A 22,751-nucleotide genomic window follows, 5' to 3' on the forward strand; every position below is an offset into this window, starting at 1 on the left:
TCATGCTCTAGAGCAGAGGATAGGACACTTTTCGCCTTAATCTAACTTAATTTGCATCCCTTTAGGAGAGGTTTTCCTTTGATTCCTGAAGTGCACCTCATATATAAAGTAAATGAAATGGGAGGGTGGGGGTGGGGAATAAATGAAATGAATGCTTTGGTGAGAGTAAACCATGGAGATTTAGGGGTTATTTTCTTACTCTGTGCTAATGAAAGCATCCTTTATTATGTGGGGGCATTTGTATGGTTTCTGATTGCAGGCTCTTGCTTTTCTATTGGCTTCCATGATGTGTCGAGCACCTCAGGGAGCACAGTGCTCGGTGAGGTCCAGTGCAAAGAATTTCAATCTTAAGGAACCAACATAGGAAGGAACACCCCAAATAAGAACCTTTAGTTCATGAGAACTTTGCTTTGAAATGAAAATTGTTTGCTTTATCAACTAGAGTCTATACTAATTCCATTCATAGGCATATAACTTGAGAACTGAAAACATATCCACATAAAAACTTGTACTCAAATGTTCATAGCAGCATTGTTCATAATAGCCCCAAAGTGGAAACAACCCAAATGTGTACAAAATGATGAATGGATAAACCATGTGTGGTCTATCCATACAATGGAATATTATTCAGCCATAAAAGGAATGAAATTCTAACACATGCTACAACATAGATGAACCTTGAAAACATGCTAAGTAAAAAAGGCCACACACAAAAGGCTATATATTGTTTGATTCCATTTGTATAAAATGGCCACAACAGGCCAATCCATACAGACAGAAAATAGGTAGTTGGTTGCCAGGAGTTATGGGGCGTGACTACTAATGTGTATGACATTTCTTTTTGGAATAATGAAAATGTCCTAAGATTAGATAGTGGTGATGGTTGTACAACTTGTGAATATATTAAAAACCACTGAATTGTATACTTTCAGGGCTGTTATAAACAAAAATAGACTAAGACAAAAAAAATTCTATATTTAGAATTTGATGTGATCATAGAACAAAGGAGACACAATCATTTTTTAAAATCTTCAAGTATTAACAGCTAATCTTTTTATCATTTAGGTAGTTGAAAAAAAATCTTCAGATTCATACTCATTATAGCTATAAAGAGAAGGGAACTAATTATTCATTCCACAAATATTTATTGAGCATCTATGGGTTAGACTTTACAACTGAAATTTTGTATCTTCTTTCAATTAATCTTCACAACATTTTAAGATCACTACTACCCCACTTTATGGATAGGTTAACTGAAGTTTTGACAATTCACATAATTTGCTTAGTAAATGGTGGAATCAGCTTCAAAACACCTGTCACTTTTTGAAAGTCAAAAGAATAGAGAAGCAGGGAAATCATTTAGACAAAATGCACAGGACCTGAACAAAACGTGATACTAGTGTAGTGTGGTGATAGTAAGAAGAGAGAGAGGAAAAACAGGACTGATTTCACCACCAACCAAGGTTGTGAGTCTAGAAAGAATGGTGCTGTCACTGTTGGAAATAAGCTGAGGAAGAATTTAGGGGAGGAAGGTGGCAGGTAGGTTAGATCTGGAACTGGAAATGGAAATTAGAACATCCAAATGGAAAAAGCCTGTGGGCAAGGGACTATAGTGAATGGTCAGAGCAAGGAGAGATTTAGGCATCTTCATACCAGAGACCTGGAAGAATGGGAGGAGTTTTACAGTTCCACCGAAGAGCAGAAGTCTGAAAATAAGGAGTGGGAATAACACTGTGCTCTCATGAGAAGGTAGACCTGGAAAAACACATTTGTAAGCAGAAGAGTGGCCTAGAAATTAGGATTGATTTGAATACATGTTCTTCCACTAACTCCATGGGTATCCTTAGACAAGTTACTTCACATACTTAAGACTCCATTTCTTTATACAATTATGGTGTTAAACTAATAAAATCTCTTTCAAGTGTAGAAGTCTGTGGTTTTGTCAACAGACAATTTTTAAGGGGCAGCACTCAGAAGGGCAAAGAAATGAAGGGTGAAGATTTGGCTTGACTGTGGTATTTAATGTAGATCAGTAAAGAAAGAGGGACTAGAAGCTACAGGAATCTAATTACAAAAGGGTGATGACCGTTTAGTGCTGGTGAGCTAATAATCACTAATTGGGACCAATTTCGGAAGGTCATTGGTACAGGCCTATAAAGGTCGTTGTCAGAAAGAGAATACTTTTAAAGTAAATTTTCCAGGCTAGGATTTATTGACCATTCATGATGGTTTGCAAATAAGGATGGAATTAATCTAAACGTATTTCTGACTGCTAGAAATAACTAGGAGTTATACATAGAATAGTTTCTATGTAAATGAAAAGTTATGAGAATAGTTTGCATGACATTTTCTCTTCAGTTTCTAAGTATAATGAAGATTTTTTAAAAGTGCATTTCATGTAGTATATAAAGTGAGAACATAAATTGATAAGGCACGCTTGGCACCTGTTATTCCAAAACACATGACAAGTAGGGAACAGTGTTTTCTGTATGAATTCTCTGTGTGGGTCTATGGGCTAGTCTCGTGGCTAAGAGGGAGCACAAGATGGTCCATGATCTCTGTGCACGGCCTCTAACATTACTCATCATATTAGGTTATCAGTAGCCAACATGCTGTCTCTCAAATAGGTTGTGAGCTCCTGAAGGGCAAGGACCTTACTGCTGAGAAAAATAGCAATTTCTGATGACCAAATAAATGGATCCTAATTTGATACAATCACTTGGAAGCTACTTGGAACTAGTATACTGAAAGTTCATTAGGTGTTGGGTAAGAAGGGGACGAGAGTGTTAGTGAGACTAACACAGGACATCTGATTTTGATTTTGACAGTGTCTGTTTTAGACAGGTCTCACAGCAGTGGCAAAAAGCCAAATATAGAAGCAAGTACCCAGCTCACATTCAAGTCATCTTTTCCTATCACTTATCCCTCCCCAAAGATGGTAATTTCAGAGATGTTTCCAGGCAGCCATGCAACGTACCTTTTTCAATTCTTATCTCATTGTTCAAGTTTTAAAACTACAAAGTGATTAAAAATGGTGCTTCATCGTCATCAAAAACCACAGGCTGTACTGTTTTCCTGTGTCTATGAGGAAGTCAATGCTTACATTTTCTCTAGGATGAGGGTCTATATCAAGCATTATCCAACCACTTACCAAGTTCTTTGATGATAAGGATGAACCCATCGTTTTCTGAAGTAGCCAGTTGGTGCCATTTTAAAAAAAGCCTGATTGAAGCTGTTTCTGCTCCCTCTTACCAAGTTCTGTTGTTCTTTTGGCCTGGTGAGCCTAACCTCACTTAGCTGAAGACACCTGGGAGGTTCTTAACAGTTTAGGATTTTAAGACTATCTTAAAGCCAAGATTTCCCACAAAGAAACACTCAAGTTGATTATACTCAAATACACCTCAATATATCTTAATATTAATACATAATAACTAATAGATTTAAGTTCCTATAGGGAAGGGACCCTGTCTACCTTTTTTCTCCACTGAATCCTTAGTGCTTGGCACATAACAAGTGCTGAATAAAATTATTTGCCAATTGAATCTTCAATATAATTTGGGGACATGGAAAAACAATAATAAAAATTATGCTCAAATAATCACTACAAGTGAATACTGACTATGAATTTCAGGACAGGGAGTCAGAACTGCAGCAAAGCATTCCTTTCCCTCACTGTCCTTTAGCAATAACGTGAACACAGTGTGGTGTACAAGTCCACTGCTCTCCTTCGTCCCTCACCTTTCCCCTAGGCTGGGGTCTCCGGGCTCAGGCTACCACTTCTGGGTTCCTGAGACACCTTTCTATTGTGACTGGCCAAAATTTGAGTGTCAACTTAAGCCAGTCAAAATTAGTACCGATAAAACAAATTTTCGATGTAATTTATACTGTAAATGATTAGCAATCTTGATAAACATTACTTATTTCTTAAAAATACTAATGCTTGCAATTTCATTTTTCACTTCCTTTTGAATGTGTGTGTGCATGAATTTATTGATTTATTTAGACCCTAGTCTACAAAGTATGTGAGGTGGCATTATTTTTTTAAACCAATTTAAGATAAGAGTATAAAGAGTTGTTTATGCCCCTACAGTACCTCCCTTTAAAGAGCAAACTGAATTAAATGCCTAGAACAAGAGTCAACAGCCCTCAACACCCGTGCTAACAAGTTATGTAGGTCACGGCAATTGGCCCACTTGTGGCAGCCACCATCCTTGACTCCCACTAACCCCAACACCTGGATTGCTTGTGCCATCACAACAGAAGTAGTCTGAGCCATCGACAATATTTGCTGTAAGAATAACAACTTTCAAAATCCAAGATATGTTCAAATAAGCAATCCACTGGAATGCTATTGCTAGACAGAAGAATGAGGTGTCTGAGTAATAACAGGCCTCTTATTTAGAGCTATTTCCAATGCTTAAGGATTCAGACTTACGAGCTGCCAAGTGTGTTATGGTATGAAGTGTCACCATCAGGTGGAGTGGAGCAGGGTAACCCAGATGGATGCACACAGTTATACACACAAAAGTCCAAAGGGACTTTATAACTAGCATCTGAGCATCTTGAGCATTTTTATAAAGGATTTTGGGGTATAATTAGACTCCATTTATACATGTTATTTCATCTTGAAGTTGCAATGAACATTCATCAAAGTTGGCAAATTCATCTTTTTTTCCCTTTCCTACATCCTAAGATTAAAGGTATAATTCATTCTCTGGGCGAACAATTTTATGGAGATGTTGTATTTTATAAAATGAAGACTGTATGTAGGTGCAATCATTTTTTAAATTTCACTCGAAATGAAGAAACGAAAAAACTGGAAGGAATAGAAATGATTTTAAACAGATGAGAAATGTAGTATTTATGGCATGAGTTGAAGAATTAATTTGCATTCATCAAAATCTGATTAATTTGCCTGCGTAAGCCAAAGACAGAAAAAAAGTTCCTGAAAATTTAGAAGGTGTCTAGGGTATACTGCTCACTATCCTAATTCATCCTTCTGTGGTAATTGAGTTAAGCTAGTCGCATGGCCACTGAGCCACAGACTACATTTCCCGGCTTTCCCTTTGTAGCTACGCATGTCCACGTAATTTGTTTTCTCCAATGAAATATAAGTGCAAGTGATGTGTATCTTCTTCATCACTGGCTTGATAGCCTTTTCCCTTCCTTCCCCACTCCTTGCTTTTACAATAGCAAAGCAATTTCTCTGCTTTGACAATACCTAAGAAGTGAAAGGAAACTTGATCTCTGAATTACCATGATGTGTGAGAGAAACTTCCAATGTGGTTAAGTGATTATATTTTGGGACCGCCATTATAGTAACCTAGCTTATATTATTGACAAAAATAGAACTCACCACCATAAAGGTAACACAGAAAAAATATTTGTCTATTTTAAGCAAGAACCAAGAAATCCAGCTTGAGTTCCATCATGCCAAGTTTTTTAAAGTTATTTTAAATTTCACACTGAACTCTAGACAGCTTCCAACCACAGGACAGATTGAAAATACATGCACAATGATCAGAAGATCTCCTTCACTTTTAACATTAGCTTTAATATTAGTAAAGGAAAATTATGACTTTTTTTTTCACCACAATTGACTGTGGGGGAGATCAGTCCTGTTATTAAGGGTCCCTTTCTTTTTCTTAAGAAACTGTGTGATACACATGTGTCATACACATCTTTCTTCTAGGAAAAGTTGTAACTCACAATATTCTACAAAGACAAACATTAAATCTCCAGCTGAGTAAACAGTACACAGGTACTTGAAAGTATATTCAAGTATCAGTCTGTACCCTTTTGTATCAGGAAAAAACTGAAATATGAAAGAAAAAAAAACTTTTCAGTTTGGGTTAAGATGTGGGATCCAGAAGAATTAGGATTATCAGAAAATTCTGTCATTTTTCTCTGTTTTTTTCCACTTTGTACATTTTCTCTGTATAATCTTGTCCATTTCGATATACTATTATATCGAACTCCAGAGCCATAAATCCACATGACTCATTTTACTACTTGTGCTATGGATCCCATATGCTTGCCTCTCAAGACCTTGCTCCATCAATTTTCTTCACTCTTCCATCTCTTAAATGAATCCACCAACCTTCTCTCCTGGATCCTCGTCATTGCTTAAATATACGTAAGTCTCTCTATCTCAAGCAAGCAAGCAAGCAAGCAGGCAAACAAAAAACCACTCTAGACCCCACGTCAACCTCTACATCTAGTTTTTTCTTCCATTGCTTAACATCTTAAAGCAGTTATGTATACTGCCTGCTGTTTCTCCATTTCTTGCCTCCTGTTCATTCATAGTCACCCATTGATCCCTTCACTCCACATAAACACTTCTTACCAAGATTGCTAGTGACCAAGTTGTTGCTTCACACACGGGAAGAGCAATGGGGTAAACAATGGAAGAAATAAGCTTTGATCTTGGTTCAGCTGTGATGTAACTAGGGCAATTAATTTTTTGTCAACTTCTTTTCTCAAACATAATATGAAGACATTCATTTAAACCTTTCTGGTTATAACTCTCCTAAGGGTTTTACAGATATGCAGGAAATTAGTTGCCACTTTTATTTCTCTCGTGATTAAAGACCATGATGTGAGGCCAGGGTATGACCAGCTTCTGGTCAGAAAGCTGTGGTATCCTAAATATAAAGATTTGGGGTAGTGAATGTGATTTCTAAGTACCCTCCAAATCTAAATTCATTCAAATGGCATTTTGAGAATTATAATTTGTATATTTATAATTTCTACCATATACTTTAAGTTGTTTGAGTCTTTGAAGAACGGAGCTGTGTGACTGTGTGTGTGGGGGGTCCGGACTGTGGTTCCTGGTTGGCTGCTGAGGTAGAGAGGCATGGCCCCCTCCCTCACAAACAGACTCCACTTCTCAGGATTCCTTCCAAATGCAGCCCCAGATAAACTACTAGGAGTGCAAACATTGCCTACAGGGCAGGCTCAAGGGTAGATGATCCAAGTTGCTTCTAGCAAATGGATAAAATGTCCTGATTTAATTTTCATTCCATATTCCTCACATCAAAACAGAATACTTGACCAGAAATGAGTAAGCTTACACACCTGATCACAAACCACATTTACTCAGCACCGAAGCCACAGAATTCATATAGATGGCCTCTCTCTGCTTTGGTTTAATAAATCCAATTAAACACTTGCCTTTTACTCAAACCCAGGCTAAAATGGTAAGCACAAGTGTGAGAGCCTGAATATGGTTAGATTGTAAAAGCAGAGTCTTGTAGTCAAAGTGTAGCTCCAAAGATAATGAGTGGGCCTACCAAGAAGGTGCCCATGTGTACCCCCTCCTCTGTAGCACATGCAAATCCGGCCACTGCATGCAAAGATCAGACTTGGGCACAAAGACAATGACACATTTCAAACAACACTCACCCTCTAGAGTCTCCAGAAAGGAACTGGACATGAGAGCTCACTGTGGTTAGGCCATTTCTCTGCTGAACCTGATGGCTGGTGTTCCAAGTCAGACATAAACTGGTCTGTGTCAAAGAAGACAACATCACTACTGCATGGAACAAACCAGAGGGTAACTTAATCTACTACATGCCCTGGCTGTTCTTTTCTATAATCAAGAGGAATGTAATTGTCCTTTATCTGTCAATCACTGCATAAAATGGATCCCCACATTTTATAAGATAATATGAATATTGGAGTCCAGAAAATTTAGGTAATAACTGATTTATTTTCTAAAGTTAAAAGGGCAATAATTGGAAAAGTTATAATGATGGTTTTCAGCGGTTTAAGGGATAGTTTTAAATAAACTAGTTTTTACTATATTAGGTGTATTAGTAGTTCCCAAATACTTGTCTATGGCTACATCAGAATTATCTGGGCACTTAATAAAAATATGAACTCCTGGACTCTACTTCAGACTACAGAATCAAAATGTCTAAGGGTGGGAGCCTAGAAAACTATATGCACAGGTAAACTTGGGTCATGGAGGAATATTTTTTAAACTATAGTTCACATCCATTAGCAGGTTATAAAATCAATACTGCAAGCTGAAATCAGTATTTAAAAAAAGAACAAAATAGAAGATAGCAGGCTGCATTTTCTTTAATAAAGGTTAAGAATTGGTTTGTGAGATTTTAATGTTATATGTTTTTCTTATGGATTGTTTCATGTTATAAAACTTATCGTAGCTTCCTGTAAGTTTTATAGCATGACATAATACATAACAAATGTTTGGAAGTCATTATACTCAGGAAGAGTCACTGTTGATCAGTTTTGTGATACTGGCTGACACATTCAGATGCCCAGTTAGAGTCCAAATACAATGAGGCAAAGCTCTTCCTTTGGTCTATAAGGAATTATTTTTGGCCTTTGCTGTACAACTTCAAACAAAAGACCCTAACCATAAATTCTAGAAGAATGCTTTCTGTCATCTTGGAAGAGAAGAATCTGGATGTAGTCTCTGTCAACAGTAATTAATACCCTGTCTTAGGCAGATAAAGGAGGGAAACAGAGGAGGAGCCATTCTGGGCAAAATGCAGCTTCATTAAAGGGGTAAACAAACAAACAAAAACCAAAACCCAAAACCCAAAAATCCTTTGTGCTGAGGCAAAATTTTTCTGCCTTAAGCTTTTTTATTACTAAATTTGAGATCACTCATCTAGTCTTCAGGAGTCATTTTAAGATTCCAGTATGTGTGAAGCATTTTAAAGACTAAAGATATATTGTCAGGTCTCTCTTCTGAGGGTGTCCAATCTCCACAGCTGAATCCTCCAAAACAGACTTGAGGTGTTACAGACAGAACATGTGATTCCAAGTAAATCAGCACATCAATTACAAGAAGCTCAGTAACAACACTAAGAGGCCAACAGATACTGGGGGCTTTTGCGTGTTGGCTGAAGCAGCAGTCATTTCAGATTGTGCTGATGGAAGGAAACCTGCAGTCCTTGAGACAGCTTTCTAATTTAATTCCTTGAAACATTATTGACAGCTCCAAAAACTACCTAATTCATTTTTCCCATCACAAAAACTTTGACCAAACATCTGAAGAAGAATTAACACCAATGCATAAACTCTTCCAAAACATTAAAGAGGAGGGAATACTTCCTAACTAATTCTAAGGCCAGCATCACCCTGGTAACAAAGCCAGATGAAGATACTTCAAGAAAAGAAATCTACAGAATATCTCCTGTGAATATAGATGCAAAAATCCTCAACAAAATACTAACAAACTGAATTCAGCAACATACGAGTATTAAAAGGACTGCACATCATAACCAAGCAAGATTTATTCCCAGAATGAAAAGATGGTTCAATATATGAAAAATCTACGAATAGATTATACATTACTACAATGAAGGGGAAAAACCCCACATGTTCATCTCAACTGATGCAGAAGCATTTGACAAAATCCAATGCCCTACCAAGATAAAAACACCCAATAAATTAGGAATAGAAGGGAATTTCTTCAACATGATAAAGACCATATATGAAAAACCCAAATGGTGAAAGACTGAAAGCTTTCGCCCTAAGATCAAGAACATGACAAGGATGTCCACTTTGCCTCTTGTATTCAACATAGTACTGGAAGTTCTAGCCACAGCAATTAGGCTAAACAAATAAAAGGCATCCAAATTGGAAAGGAAGAGGTGAAATGATTTTTATTCACAAATGACATGATCTCATACATAGAAAGCTCTACAGAATCCACATACAAAAAATATTAGTGCTAATAAATTAATTCAGCAGTTATAAGATATAAAATCAACACACAAAATAAAGTTGTATTTTATATACTTTCAACGAACAATCCAAAAATAATTTTAAATCATTTCCATTTATAATAGCATCAACAAAAGGGGAATTAACCAAGGAGGTGAAAAATTTGCACACTGAAAACTACACATTACTGAAAGAAATTAAAGCACTAAATAAATGGAAAACATTCCATGTTCATGGATCGGAAGACTTAATATTGTTAAGATGACATTACTATCCAAAGCAATGTAGAGATTCAATGCCAACAGTGTTTTTGCAGAAATAGAAAAACCAATCTTGCAATTCACATGGAATCTTAAAGGATCTCAAAGAGCCAAAACAGTCTTGAAAAAGAAGAACAAGGATGAAGGACTCATACTTTCTGATTTCAAAACTTTCTACAAAGCTACAGGAATCAAAACAGTGTGGTACTGGCATAAGGACACACATACAGACCATAGAATAGAACAGACCAAACAGAGCCCAGAAACAAACTCTCACAATATATGGTCAATTCATTTTCAAACAAGGGTTCTAAGTCCATTCAGTGGGGGGAAAGACAGTCTTTTCAACAAATGGTAGAGGAAAAAACTGGATATCCACATGCGAAAGAATGGAAGCTGGACTCTACCTCACATCAAAGTTGGAAGTTGGACTCCTGTTTCACACCAAAGTTAACTCAAAATGAATCAAAGACCTAAACATAAGAGCTAACATTATAAAACTCTTAGAAGAAGAAAACATGGGGCAAATCTTCATGACCTTGGATTAGACAATGATTTCTTAAGTATGACACTAAAAGCACAGGCAACAAAAGAAAAAAAACAGACAAACTGGATTTAATAAAAATTAAAAACATCGGGCCGGCCCGGTGGCTCAGGCGGTTAGAGCTCCATGCTCCTGACTCCGAAGGCTGCCAGTTCGATTCCCACATGGGCCAGTGGGCTCTCAACCACAAGGTTGCCAGTTCAATTCCTCGAGTCCTGCAAGGGATGGTGGGCAGCGCCCCTTGCAACTAAGATTGAACGCGGCACCTTGAGCTGAGCTGACTCCCGAATTGCTCAGTTGGTTGGAGTTGGAGCCCGAGTTCTCAACCACAAGGTTGCCAGTTCGATTCCTCAACTCCCGCAAGGGATGGTGGGCTGTGCCCCCTGCAACTAAGATTGAACACGGCGCCTTGAGCTGAGCTGCCGCTGAGCTCCCAGATGGCTCAGTTGGTTGGAGCGTGTCCTCTCAACCATAAAGTTGCCGGTTCAACTCCCGCAGGGGATGGTGGGCTGCGCCCCCTGCAAGTAGCAACCAACTGGACCTGGAGCTGAGCTGCGCCCTCCACAACTAAGACTGAAAGGACAACAACTTGAAGCTGAACAGCACCCTCCACAACTAAGATTGAAAGGACAACAACTTGACTTGGAAAAAAGTCCTGGAAGTACACACTGTTCCCCAATAAAGTCCTGTTCCCCTTCCCCAATAAAATCTTTAAAAAAATAAAAATAGAAACATCAAAGGACACTATCCAAGTGAGTGAAAAGACAACTCACAAAATGAGAGCAAATACTTGCAAATAATATATCTAATAAGAGATTATTATCCAGAATATATAAAGAACTCCTACAACTTAATTACAAAAACAACTCAACCAAAAAATGCACAAAAGATCTGATTAGACATTTCTCCAAAGACGATATATTAATGACCAATAAACTCATGAAAAGATGCCTAACATTAGTCATTAGGGAAATGAAAATCAAAACCACAATAAGATACCACTTCATACCCATTTAAAATGGCTATTATTTTTTAAAAATGGAAAATTAAGTGTTGGCAAGGATGTGGAGAAATTGGAACACTTATGCACTGTAAATGTAAAATAGTGCTGCCACCATGGGAAAAACACCAGTCTTGCAATTCTTCAAAAAGCTGAACAAAGAATTTCCATGTGATCCAGCAATTCCACTTCTAAGATACCCAAAAGAATTGAAAACAGAGACTCAAAACAGATACTTGTAGGCCAATGTTCATACAAGTAGCAGCATTATTCATAACAGCCAAACGGTGGAAATAAACCAAATGTTTTTCAACAGATGAATGGATAAACAAAATGTGGTCTACACTACAACAGAATATTGCTCAACCATAAAAAGTAACGAAATTCTGATACATGCTTGGAAACATTAAGCTAAGTGAAATACGCCAGAAACAAAAGGACAAATGTATGATTCCACTTATATGAGGTATCTTGAGTAGGGAAAATCACAGAGACCGAAAGTAGAATGGAGGTTACCACAGGCTGAGTGTTGGGGGAAGAGAATGAGGAGTTATTGCTTAATGTGTATAGAGTTGTTTGGAGTGATGAAAAAGTTCTCGAAATAGATAGTGGTGAAGGTTACGCAATATTGTGCATGTACTTAATGTCACTGAACTGTACACTTAAAATGATATTGTTACATATATTTTACTACTTTAAAAAAAGTTCAATAACAAACTAACTTTGGGTTTTCTCATGAAAGAACATTGTATAAAATGACTGAATTGGGTTTTCACAGCTCTAAGCATTAAATCAAATCAAAGACCTGGAGGAATTTTGTAAATCCCTCTTAAAATTTATAAATCTGGGATACACAAACTGTTCCTTTTATCTGAAAGTTAAAAAAAAAATTAGTTAAACATTTACAAATCCTGAAGTATGTTTGTGGAAGATGAGTAAAATTTCCCTACTTCTCCAAGCTGCTTTCTTTATCAAAATATAGATGTCACTTTACCAATATATAGATGTTTCTGTTTTATACAAACAAGGCAATGACCTAAGGGGATATTAAAATAAAGCTTTGGAATCCTAGTTTTATCACTTATTGGATTGGTAACCTAAGGAAAGTCATTTAACCCTGTGAATCTGTTTACTTATTTTCTCAAAGAGAACAGTGACTCCTGAGATGTATGTGTAGGCACTCTATAACGTTTTATATAAATTCAATTATTATTACTTAAATTGATAAAGGCAGGACAATTAATTTATCACTTAGTGACCTCATCTAGTCTCATGGCTTTAAATACCATCTGCATGCCAAGAATTCTCAAATTTCTATCTTCAGTCTATAACTCATTTCCAGACTCAAGACTCATTCATTTAACTGATTATCTCTACTAGAATGTTCAATTAGATATCTCAAATGCAACAGATCCGAAACTGAACACTAGCTCTTTCTTCAAAACCTGCTGCATCCACAGCCTTCCCCATCTTAGCTGATGGCAACTCCATCTTTCTAGTTGCTCAGGCAAGAAAACCTTGGTGTCATCTTTAACTTCTTTCTTTTTCATACCTTACTGAAATCTGTCAGGAAGTGCTACTGGCTGTACCTTTAAAATACATCCCAAACCAGACCATTTCTTAGCCCCTCCACTACTTACTATCTAGTCCCAACCATCATTTCTGGCTTGGATTACTACAACAGCATCTTAACTAGTTTCCCTGTTTTTGCCCATGCCTCTCTAGTCTTTTCTCTACCCAGCAACCAGAGCAACCTGTTAAAACCTAAATCAGATCATGACTCATCTGTTCAAAACCTTGTAACAATGCCCTACAAGACCCTACATAGCAGTTCTTAAAGTATGAACAGGGGCACGTAGGGTTCCCTGAGAATTTTTTTTTTTTTTTAAAGGAGGGCACAGCTCACAGTGGCCCATGTGGGGATCAAACCGGCAATCTTTGGTGTTATCAGCACCACACTCTAACCAACTGAGCTAACCGGCCACCCTACCCTGAGAATTTTTAAGGGTGTCTGCGAGACCAAAACTATTTTTATAATAATAACAAGATTTTTTTTTTTTTTTTTGGCCTTTTCACTATCATTTTCTCATGAATTTACAAGGGAGCTTTTCAATGGAGCTCTATCGTATGTGATGACTTTACTGCTGTAATAGGTAACGGATGTGTGCCTGGACATTCTTATTTTTAAAAGTTCTTAGTTTTAACTTCTAATAGAATAAATACTGATAGACACAAGACACATAAATAAATGTTTCTGGAGCTCCTCAATAATTTTTAAGATTATAAAGGCGTCCCAAGACCAAAACGTGTGAGACCTGTTGCCCTCCATGTCTGGCTCCCTAGCACCTCCTCGACCTCGTCTCCTACTCCCTCCTTACTCCATCTTGTTCAGCCACACTAGCCTCATTGCTGCTCCTCAGTAAAGCAGACATGCTCTCAGCTTATGCTGTTCCTCTGGCTGTGCGTTTGCCTGGATACTCCTCCCACAGGTATTCACATTGGTCATTTCCTCATCTTCAAGTTTCTGATCAAGTATTACCTCATCAAATGAGGCTTATTCAGATTACTCTTTAAAATTGCAATTTGCTCCCCACAACATTTGTTACCTTTCACAACAATCCAAGTATCTTTCACCTTGCTTTTTCTTTTTTCATAGTACTCATTACCTCGTAACATATTTTATAATTTGTTTAAACTTTTATTTAGTTTAAGTGTTTTTTTCCAGGACCCATCAGCTCTAAGTCATATTCCCTCTACTTGTTAAATAAAGGTATAGCTATATAATGGAATATTTGATAAACTAATTTAAGGAATAGTCTATTAAAACATCTTTCATGAAACTCTTTTATGTTATAGTACAGAAAATTACCAAGATTCAAAATATGGAAAAAGCAAAATGCATAATAGTATACATAATATACTAGTAAAATGGAGGAAAATATACGCAATTGATATAAACGAATAAAATAGTTCTGGAGTGACAGCCAAAAAACTGGTAACTCAAATTGCCCATACTGAGGACAACTGGGTACCTAAGACAGAGACTTTTCACTGTGTACTTTATTGTACCTTTGTATTTTTAATATATTAATGCATGACGTTTTCAAAAACTAATGATTATCTTAGGAAATCCAAAAAAAATAAAGTTTAAAAAAAATCCCATTCTACATAAAATCATCTACAGATGCTTTTAAATACACAAGATGATTATAAAGGACTTAATTTGTTCCACATTCTTATAGATGTAAAGCTAGAATGTCTGTAACCATCACTCTCAACCCTTCCCTATCTTTCACCAGAATTAAGTTTCATACTTTTCCTCCTGCACAGATAGACAGTCTAATGATAGGCTTCAGAAATAGAAAGGAAAAAAAAGTCAGATATCTTCAAACAGAGAAGAGCTGTTTGAGTATATTTACGTTCTTACAAAAGCTAAGATCCCTGGCAAGATATAAGCTTATACCGCAAAGCTAGAGAATTGCCACCCCCACAAAAGCTGAAGTGGTGAGACTAAAATTATTTATCTCTCATTTAAAATACTTTGTCCCTTTAATGACCCATCTTCAAAGGGACTCAAAAAAAGGGTATGAACTTTAATATAGAATATATCTTTAGACACTGGCTTTGTATCTTACACATGACAGACAAACATAAACACCATGTTTGTGTTTATAGAAGATTATATAAATCACTTATAATTATTTCAGAAACCACTAAACACATGTGAGACAATCTAAATTTCAGACAGACCTGGATTCAAATGCCAGTTCCAGTGTTTGTGGCTATATTAACACTAGGAAAGTCTCTGAGACACAGCTCTAAAAATAAGGCTAATAATTCACTTTTCACAGATTGTAGGGAAAAACTAGTAAGCTGCTAGCAAAGTACCTAGCACAGTGCTTAAAAAAAAAAGTTTTATTATCAAGAGTAACCATAATTCATTAATTACTTTTAAATACACTTTTGAAGGGAACTTGTTTGGAAGACTTTTCATATGCTGTGATACCAGGTAGTGGTAGCCTCTCTTGGAATTTTCACAGCTTGTGTATAAATTTTAATGTCAAGTTGATTCAAAGAAAAATTTTTGTTCAAATGGGGTACTATTTGTGTTATGAAGATACACAGGCACACGTGATATATGAAATAAAAGATCTTCTCAAATGTTTGCCATTGCGTGACTGGGTCTGAAAATTAAATTTTCTTACTATAATATGTCCAAGAGTGGTTGTGTCTAAGGTCCTGAACCCCACCAACTGTCCATTCTGCGTGGGCCACAATCCAAAGCCTACATGACATTATTCAGGGAGCTTTTCTGCGTCTGGAATTATTCATCATAAATATGTTTGAGGCTAGATGCACATATATGCTTCCTAGAAGAGGACTCTTGAGTTACCCAGAGTCCCATTTAAAGGAGCAAGTTCAGTATTATCTACCTCTCTCCACCCCAGAGCCCCTAAGTGATTAATTATACCTCATTTGTGACACACTCTCACCATTGGCTGTACATGGCTTTCTTGTTTTTATTTTTTTAAATACAATAAACACCAGTGAAATGAGTATTCAACACGTGGACTAGAACACCGACATTATTTACCTCTCTCCTCCTCCTCCGTAACAGCCTTCTGCATCCCCCAAGATAATGACCTGAAATCTTATTTTTTTACGCCCTTGCTACTTGAAAGCAGGCTCTTCTGCTTGTTACCTATATACAGAACTGCAGCAGCTGAGGTCACATCTAGAGTCCCTGTTTACAGTTGAATTAGCAATTGCCCTACATTCAGGATCCGCGTGTTACTGCACAGAGCCTGCAAGCGGCAGTGTCAGTTTTCACCACAGCAGCAGGTCAGGCTATATTTAACATGTACCCTCTTCTCTGCTGAAGAGCTGCAGCTGCGGCTCTGTTAGTTTGTGAACAAAGGAAGACAAGTGGGAAACGAGGGACTCTAATGGAAAGTTGTAACTGGATTCAGTTAGCTCAGTCACAAATTAAATGGGCCCATATTTAAAGGTCTAAGACAGTCTAGTTTACCAATACTATAATCTTAATTAAAATGCTTAAAACACAGCTGTGACAATTTCTCTATTTCTGTACTGTTTTAATGTGTATCATTTGATCCAAAAACTGAGACATACACACTATAATGCACAGAAATGTTCAGGAAAAATTACAGTTCCGGGTATACAAACTGTAACATGAGTAAAAACTCATGGATAATTTTATAGCTGTAGAACACACTTTTCAAGCAGGGGCAATGGTACATCTAAGTAGCAAAGAAAATAGCAAAATAGTTTTGAATAATGCCCTCATTGATTGAAAAAGTACATACGGGGGGGTGCCAAAAAAATGCACAAGGTGTGACAATTAAGTTCATGAACTTGTTTCAATGCTGTTGCTAACCTTTTTTGATTATCAGAGCGATTATTCATTATGAATTTATACCAACCGGACAAATAGTTAACCAGTTTACTATTTGGAAGCGCTGAAAAGGCTGCATGATAAAGTTAGACGACCTGAACTTTTCGCCAACAATTCATGGCTCTCGCATCACGACGATGCACCAGCTCACATGGCACTGTCTGTGAGGGAGTTTTTAGCCAGTAAACAAATAACTGTATTGTAACACCCTCCCTACTCACCTATCTGGCCTCCAATGACTTTTTTCTTTACCCAAAGATAAAGGAAACATGGAAAGGAAGACATTTTGATGACATTCAGGACATCAAGGGTAATACGACGACAGCTCTCATGGCCATTCAAGAGTTCCAAAATTGCTTTGAGGGGTGGAGTAGGCGCTGGCATCAGTGCATAGCTTCCCAAGGGGAGCACTTCAAAGGTGACCATAGTGATATTCATCAATGAGGTGTGTAGCGCTTTTTCTAGGATGAGTTCATGAACTGTCCGACTTCGTATACAAGTGGACTTTTTGGTCAGCGTTGCTGAAGCAGTAGTTCGCCGTAATCAGAAGTGTCTGGTTGCTGATGGTCACCACTTTGAGCACCTCTTATAATTGCAGAAGTCAAACGTGACTTGTATTCATCTTTTGTTATCGGTATATACTGAGTGTTACAATTTCAATAGTTTTTTTCCTTTCTTAATATTTGTATACATTTTTTTTGGCACCCTGTGTATTAGAGCTTTCTAAGGAGACTGCCTGAGAGAGAACGTGGCTTGATAAAGATTGGTATTCTGCTGTTGTTATTACTCTGCGGAATGCCCCTAAGGAGGGAGCCACACTACTGTGAAACACAAAAATATTTCTGGGACTCTTCTAAGCTTGGGAGGTTGATATGAGAGGCCAAAATCACCTCAACAAAACTGAACAAGGATAACTGCAAAGTTTAATCTTGGGTTCCAAAAACAACATATGCAAAAAGCCACGGGAGTGTGCAGGGGGAGAAAGGGTGTGATTTAGCAGCATTTATGACTCACTAAATCAACAGTAAGATTGAGCTAAGAACATCCCCTGACTTCAGGCCATACTGATAAAATCTTCAGAACAAGAAAGGTGACAGTCCCAATAGACTCTGAGCTGGCTGGAGTGTGTTCCCTTCTGGACACTGCGCTATAAAAAGGAACTAAAACAAAACATCAAGGTTAAGCAGAGGGGAAGTACCATGCTGGTGAGGGTGAGAGAAGGGTGCAGTTGTTGCAGTGTTTTTAAGACTGGGCAAGAGTTCAAGATTTCACACACGTGAAAGGCTATTACAGAAGAAGGATTAGATTTGCTCTACATGAATCCAGAGGCATCATAGCCCACACAAAACATGGGTAGCTGGAACTTAAAAGGCCTTGGGATGTTCCAAAGACGCTGGTGAGAAAGACATACACAGGAATATAACGTCACTAGGGATACCCAAGTACGAACCCCAGTGTAAAAGTGTAGGAATAGAGACTTTAAAACGTCATCTATACTGAGAATCTATCACCTTAACATTGCCCTGACCCCTCTCACACACCAAGGCTCTATGGAGAAAATGGCATTTTTTCCATCTATTCTACTTGCTCTACACCTGCAGTATCAACATACAAACTGATGAGAAACATGATTGTAGATATTGGAAAAACTCCCAGGGTACTGAATTAGGAGTAAGAAGACTTGGGTTTTAGTCTTTATGCTATTAACTCCATGTGTTACCCCTGGATGAATACCTTAGGCTCGGTAAAACTCAGATTCTTTATCTATAAAATGAGGGAGCTGCATTAGGGTATTTCCAGCTCTGTAAGTCTTGAATTTCTGAGCTGAGGTACACTAGTACCTTTTCTATTAAACCTCACTGATTTTATAATAAAAATTTAAGGTGTTAATGTCCTCATTTCTAAAACTAACAGGTAAGTAATACTTGAGTGATTTCTGACAAACTCCACCCTACTTAAAAACTTCAAAAATAAAAAGGATATTTTATTTTTGTTTTAATCTTTATCTTAATTTTAAAAAGAGTGGGTAAACAAATAAAGAGGACTAATAAAAGTTATTAGTATTAGATGATAAGTATATTTAACTAGTATAGCACAATTTTTTTTAAAATTGTGTCCTCTGGTTATAGAGTAGAAACTACTTTGTACTTAATACAATAAAGTTAAAACTTGAGCTCAGGCTAACTGCAGAGTTCACTTTAAGTGCTGTAGATGAAAACAAAGGGGGTTCTATGAAAGTAACCTCACAGGGTGACCTGATCATAAACTGCTAACTGGGCAGGTCATGGTGGGTAGCCACGCCTCGGGTCTGTAACTTCTTTAGTGAAAGGTTTTAAACCAGCCCTATTCATTGTTCTTGTGCATCTGGGTTAACACATCTTTGAAATACCAAAACTAATACCCCTTGAAGGGTGTATTAACCTTCAAGAGAGCGCATAATCTTGTTAACTATCCTGTAATCCAATCCCTGCCTTGTTTTCTCCAATCTTCCATGTATGTTCCCTCCTTAATTTCAAATGCATAAAAGCTGCTGCAAAACTGTTATCTCTGGGAGCATTTGAGATCTTGCTTCTTGGCACATGGTGTCAGTTTGGCTCAAACAAACTCATAAAAATTCTCTACAGGTTTGGGCGTTTCTTACTTTGAAAGTGCTTCTAATCCTTTTTTGGCATGTTTTATGGCTTTTCAAGCTAGCCAGAAAAGAGACATTCAAGTACTATGGAGTTCAAGAACTGTGAGATATGTTGTTATTGTTTTTTGATGAATTTATATTAAAACTTTACAGAACTATAGGATTTTTCTAAGTATCTAGAATTTTACCTTCAAAGGCAAACCCAATAATATAGTCAATGAGTCAGTTGGCAAATACCAAAATTCATTTTAGAGTCCAAGTATCAAAAATGCAATTTGTAGGGGCGCTGGATGGCTCAGTTGGTTAGAATGAGAGCTCTCAACAACAAGGTTGCAGGTTCAATGCCCACATGGGATGGTGGGTTGCGCCCCCTGCAACTGAAGATTGAAAACGGTGACTGGACTTGGAGCTGAGCTGCACCCTCCACAACTAGACTGAAGGACAACGACTTGGAGCAGAAAGGCCCTGGAGAAACACACTGTTCCCCAATAAAAAAAATAAAAAAGACTTAAAAAAATGCAATTTGTAAAAATTATACATCCAATAATCCAAGGTGCTCAGGAGTACAGTTTAGTTTTTTCCCCCCTCTAATTACCTCTAACACCACTGAGCTTCTGTCAAGTCTCCTGACAGATGGCAATGAGGAAATTCAATAGCTAATCCTTGTGTGGGGCTACATAAAATATGGGAACTTTTCTTGGTCATGTGCCCTATACAATGAATGGAGCAAAAATGAAATCACTTTTATACTTGCTCTCACAGACCTCATTTTTCCAGATTCTCTGTTTTTGTTATACATCTTCACATATTCAAATGGTGAAATAATTTTTTTTTTAATTGGGGAAGGGGAACAGGACTTTATTGGGGAACAGTGTGTACTTCCAGGACTTTTTTCCAAGTCAAGTTGTTGTCCTTTCAGTCTTAGTTGTGGAGGGCGCAGCTCAGCTCCAGGTCCAGTTGCCGTTGCTAGTTGCAGGGGGCGCAGCCCACCATCCCTTGCGGGAGTCGAGGAATTAACTGGCAACCTTGTGGTTGAGAGCCCGCGCTCCAACCAACTGAGCCATCCAGGAGGCAGCTCAGTTCAAGGTGCCGTGTTCAATCTTAGTTGCAGGGGGCACTGCCCACCATCCCTTGCAGGACTCGAGGAATTGAACTGGCAACCTTGTGGTTGAGAGCCCACTGGCCCATGTGGGAATTGAACAGGCAGCCTTCGGAGTTAGGAACACGGAGCTGTAACCGCCTGAGCCACCAGGCCAGCCCAGAAATAAAATTTTCACAACCCTTTCTATTAGTTCCAATTTGCCCCCCACTCCAAAAAATCTCTCAATCTGTGATAAGTTAGAAAGAGTAGGTTCCAGCTTTGGTGTCTTTTTAGACAAAGAAATGTCCTCATCTGGAAAGAAAATGAGCTGGGATACCCTTTGAGGCCTGCTCAATAAATCTCATCTCTTCAGTTTCATCACAAATGGGAGGTAGATTATCACTCAAGGGCTCACCCTTTGTTTCAGGGATTAAAGTTCTACATACAAACCTTGAAAGTATTATGAATAGTTAGTCTCAAACTGCCAAAAGAATGAATAGGTAACATTTTAAAAGCCTGTGTATATTTGAAAAAGCCTTTATTTACTTAAAATCCATTTTGCATCAAATAGTCTCCCTCTCTACCTGGTATTCATCATTATTAAGTAGGGAGTGTGACACATGCCCGCTGTGCATTAAAAAATCACTTAATGCCAGAGCCCTCAATATATAAGTGTAACAGATCGGATGCAGTTGTGCACATGTGTTCATGCAGTGAAATTCTGCACACATTCATGGAGAACGTTCCGCTATTCTCTAGCAATTCAAAAGCTTGAGGGATCCCCTTTGGCACAGAGTTCTAACCACCACAGCCTGCTGTTGCTGGGAGGCAGCCGTAGTGCTGAAATAGAAAGACTAGACTGAAAAGATCTGATTCCATTCTCAGCTCTGCTACTTACCAGTTGTGTGACCTTCAGAAAGTCCAATTCTTTAAATGTCACTATCCACCTCAGAGACAGAGGATTAGTAAGGTTTAAATTAGAGAAGGTACAGGAAAATGTTCTGTAAATTGTACGTGTTGCTTCAGTTCATACAAATACCTTCTATCAGCATACAAATGATGGGGCACATCCCCTTGTGTCTTTGAAAGTCATCGTCTACTACCATTCACCCTCCAGTCACAGACAATCATGCTTTCCCAGACACAGCTCTATGCTTCTGCTTTTGTCGCCTAATTTGCCCTCTGATCATCATTTACTGAAAACTTATACTCATCCTCTAAGACTGGGCTCAAAGGTCATCTCCTCAAGGAAGACCAGCTGAATCTTTTGAGATTTAATACCAGTTTTACAACTAAGTAGTAAACTCAGCCTCCCTAGAAGTGTAAAGAAGATGGCTGAGCTAGAATTATTAAGTTGGTGCAAAAGAAATTGCGGTTTAAAAGGTTAAAATAATTGCAAAAACCGCAATTACTTTTGTACCACCTAATACTTTTCTATAGACTAATACAGAATCAGAGCAAGAACTAATATTCTATATCCATGTATCAGAATCTTTAGAATTTTCATATTGGACAATACTTACAGATAGCTTTAACTGAATCCCTATTTAGACAAAATTTCACTACCATATAAATGATAAAGCCAAGAATAAGCCCTAATATTATTTATTACCTGAAAATCCTATCTTGGGGAATTTTCAATTATTTAAATAGCTAATTGTCCAGAGTTTGTTCCTCCATTTATTGATTTCATAAAGACTGAGGTCTACATACCAATTTGCTACATTTATATAAATAGCTTCTTTTTATCCTGGTGCCAACAGCTGTACCAACAGCAGCAACCCAGTCTGGTCTCATACTATCACTACTACCTGACTCCACAAGATGGCGAGCCACAGAGGAGCACTCGGTTCTTCACTCGTGTGAGTCTCCTCAAGGGCAGGAACTCTATCTTAATACATTCCTAGTATTCCCAGCATCTAACTCTGTGCCCTGCAAATGGCTGGCATTCAGCAATGTTTACTGAATTAATGCCCCTGAGTTCCATTTTCTAGACAGTGACCTCACTATACATTTTAGAAGAAAAGATGCCCGTGAACACACAATGTGATATATAGATGATGTATTACAGAACTGTACACCTGAAATCTATGTAACTTTACTAATAATTGTCACC

At 37.7% G+C, this 22,751-nt stretch overlaps 1 protein-coding gene across 2 annotated transcripts in view; it reads right to left on the bottom strand.

Moving 5' to 3' along the window:
- The window catches only part of NFATC3 (nuclear factor of activated T cells 3), a 95,398-nt gene that overhangs the window by 3,118 nt on the left and 69,529 nt on the right, over positions 1–22,751 (bottom strand). The window contains exon 10 of one of the 2 annotated variants that reach the window (XM_019756378.2): positions 7,405–7,508. The exons of the other annotated variant lie outside the window; for it this stretch is intronic. Coding sequence (XP_019611937.1) covers positions 7,408–7,508 — 101 coding nt within the window. The 3' untranslated portion in view covers positions 7,405–7,407. The remainder of the gene's footprint in view (positions 1–7,404; positions 7,509–22,751) is intronic. 2 annotated transcript variants of the gene reach the window in all.

This window comes from Rhinolophus sinicus, linkage group LG11 (assembly GCF_036562045.2).
Source record: "Rhinolophus sinicus isolate RSC01 linkage group LG11, ASM3656204v1, whole genome shotgun sequence".
In the NCBI taxonomy this organism is placed as follows: Eukaryota; Metazoa; Chordata; class Mammalia; order Chiroptera; family Rhinolophidae; genus Rhinolophus; species Rhinolophus sinicus.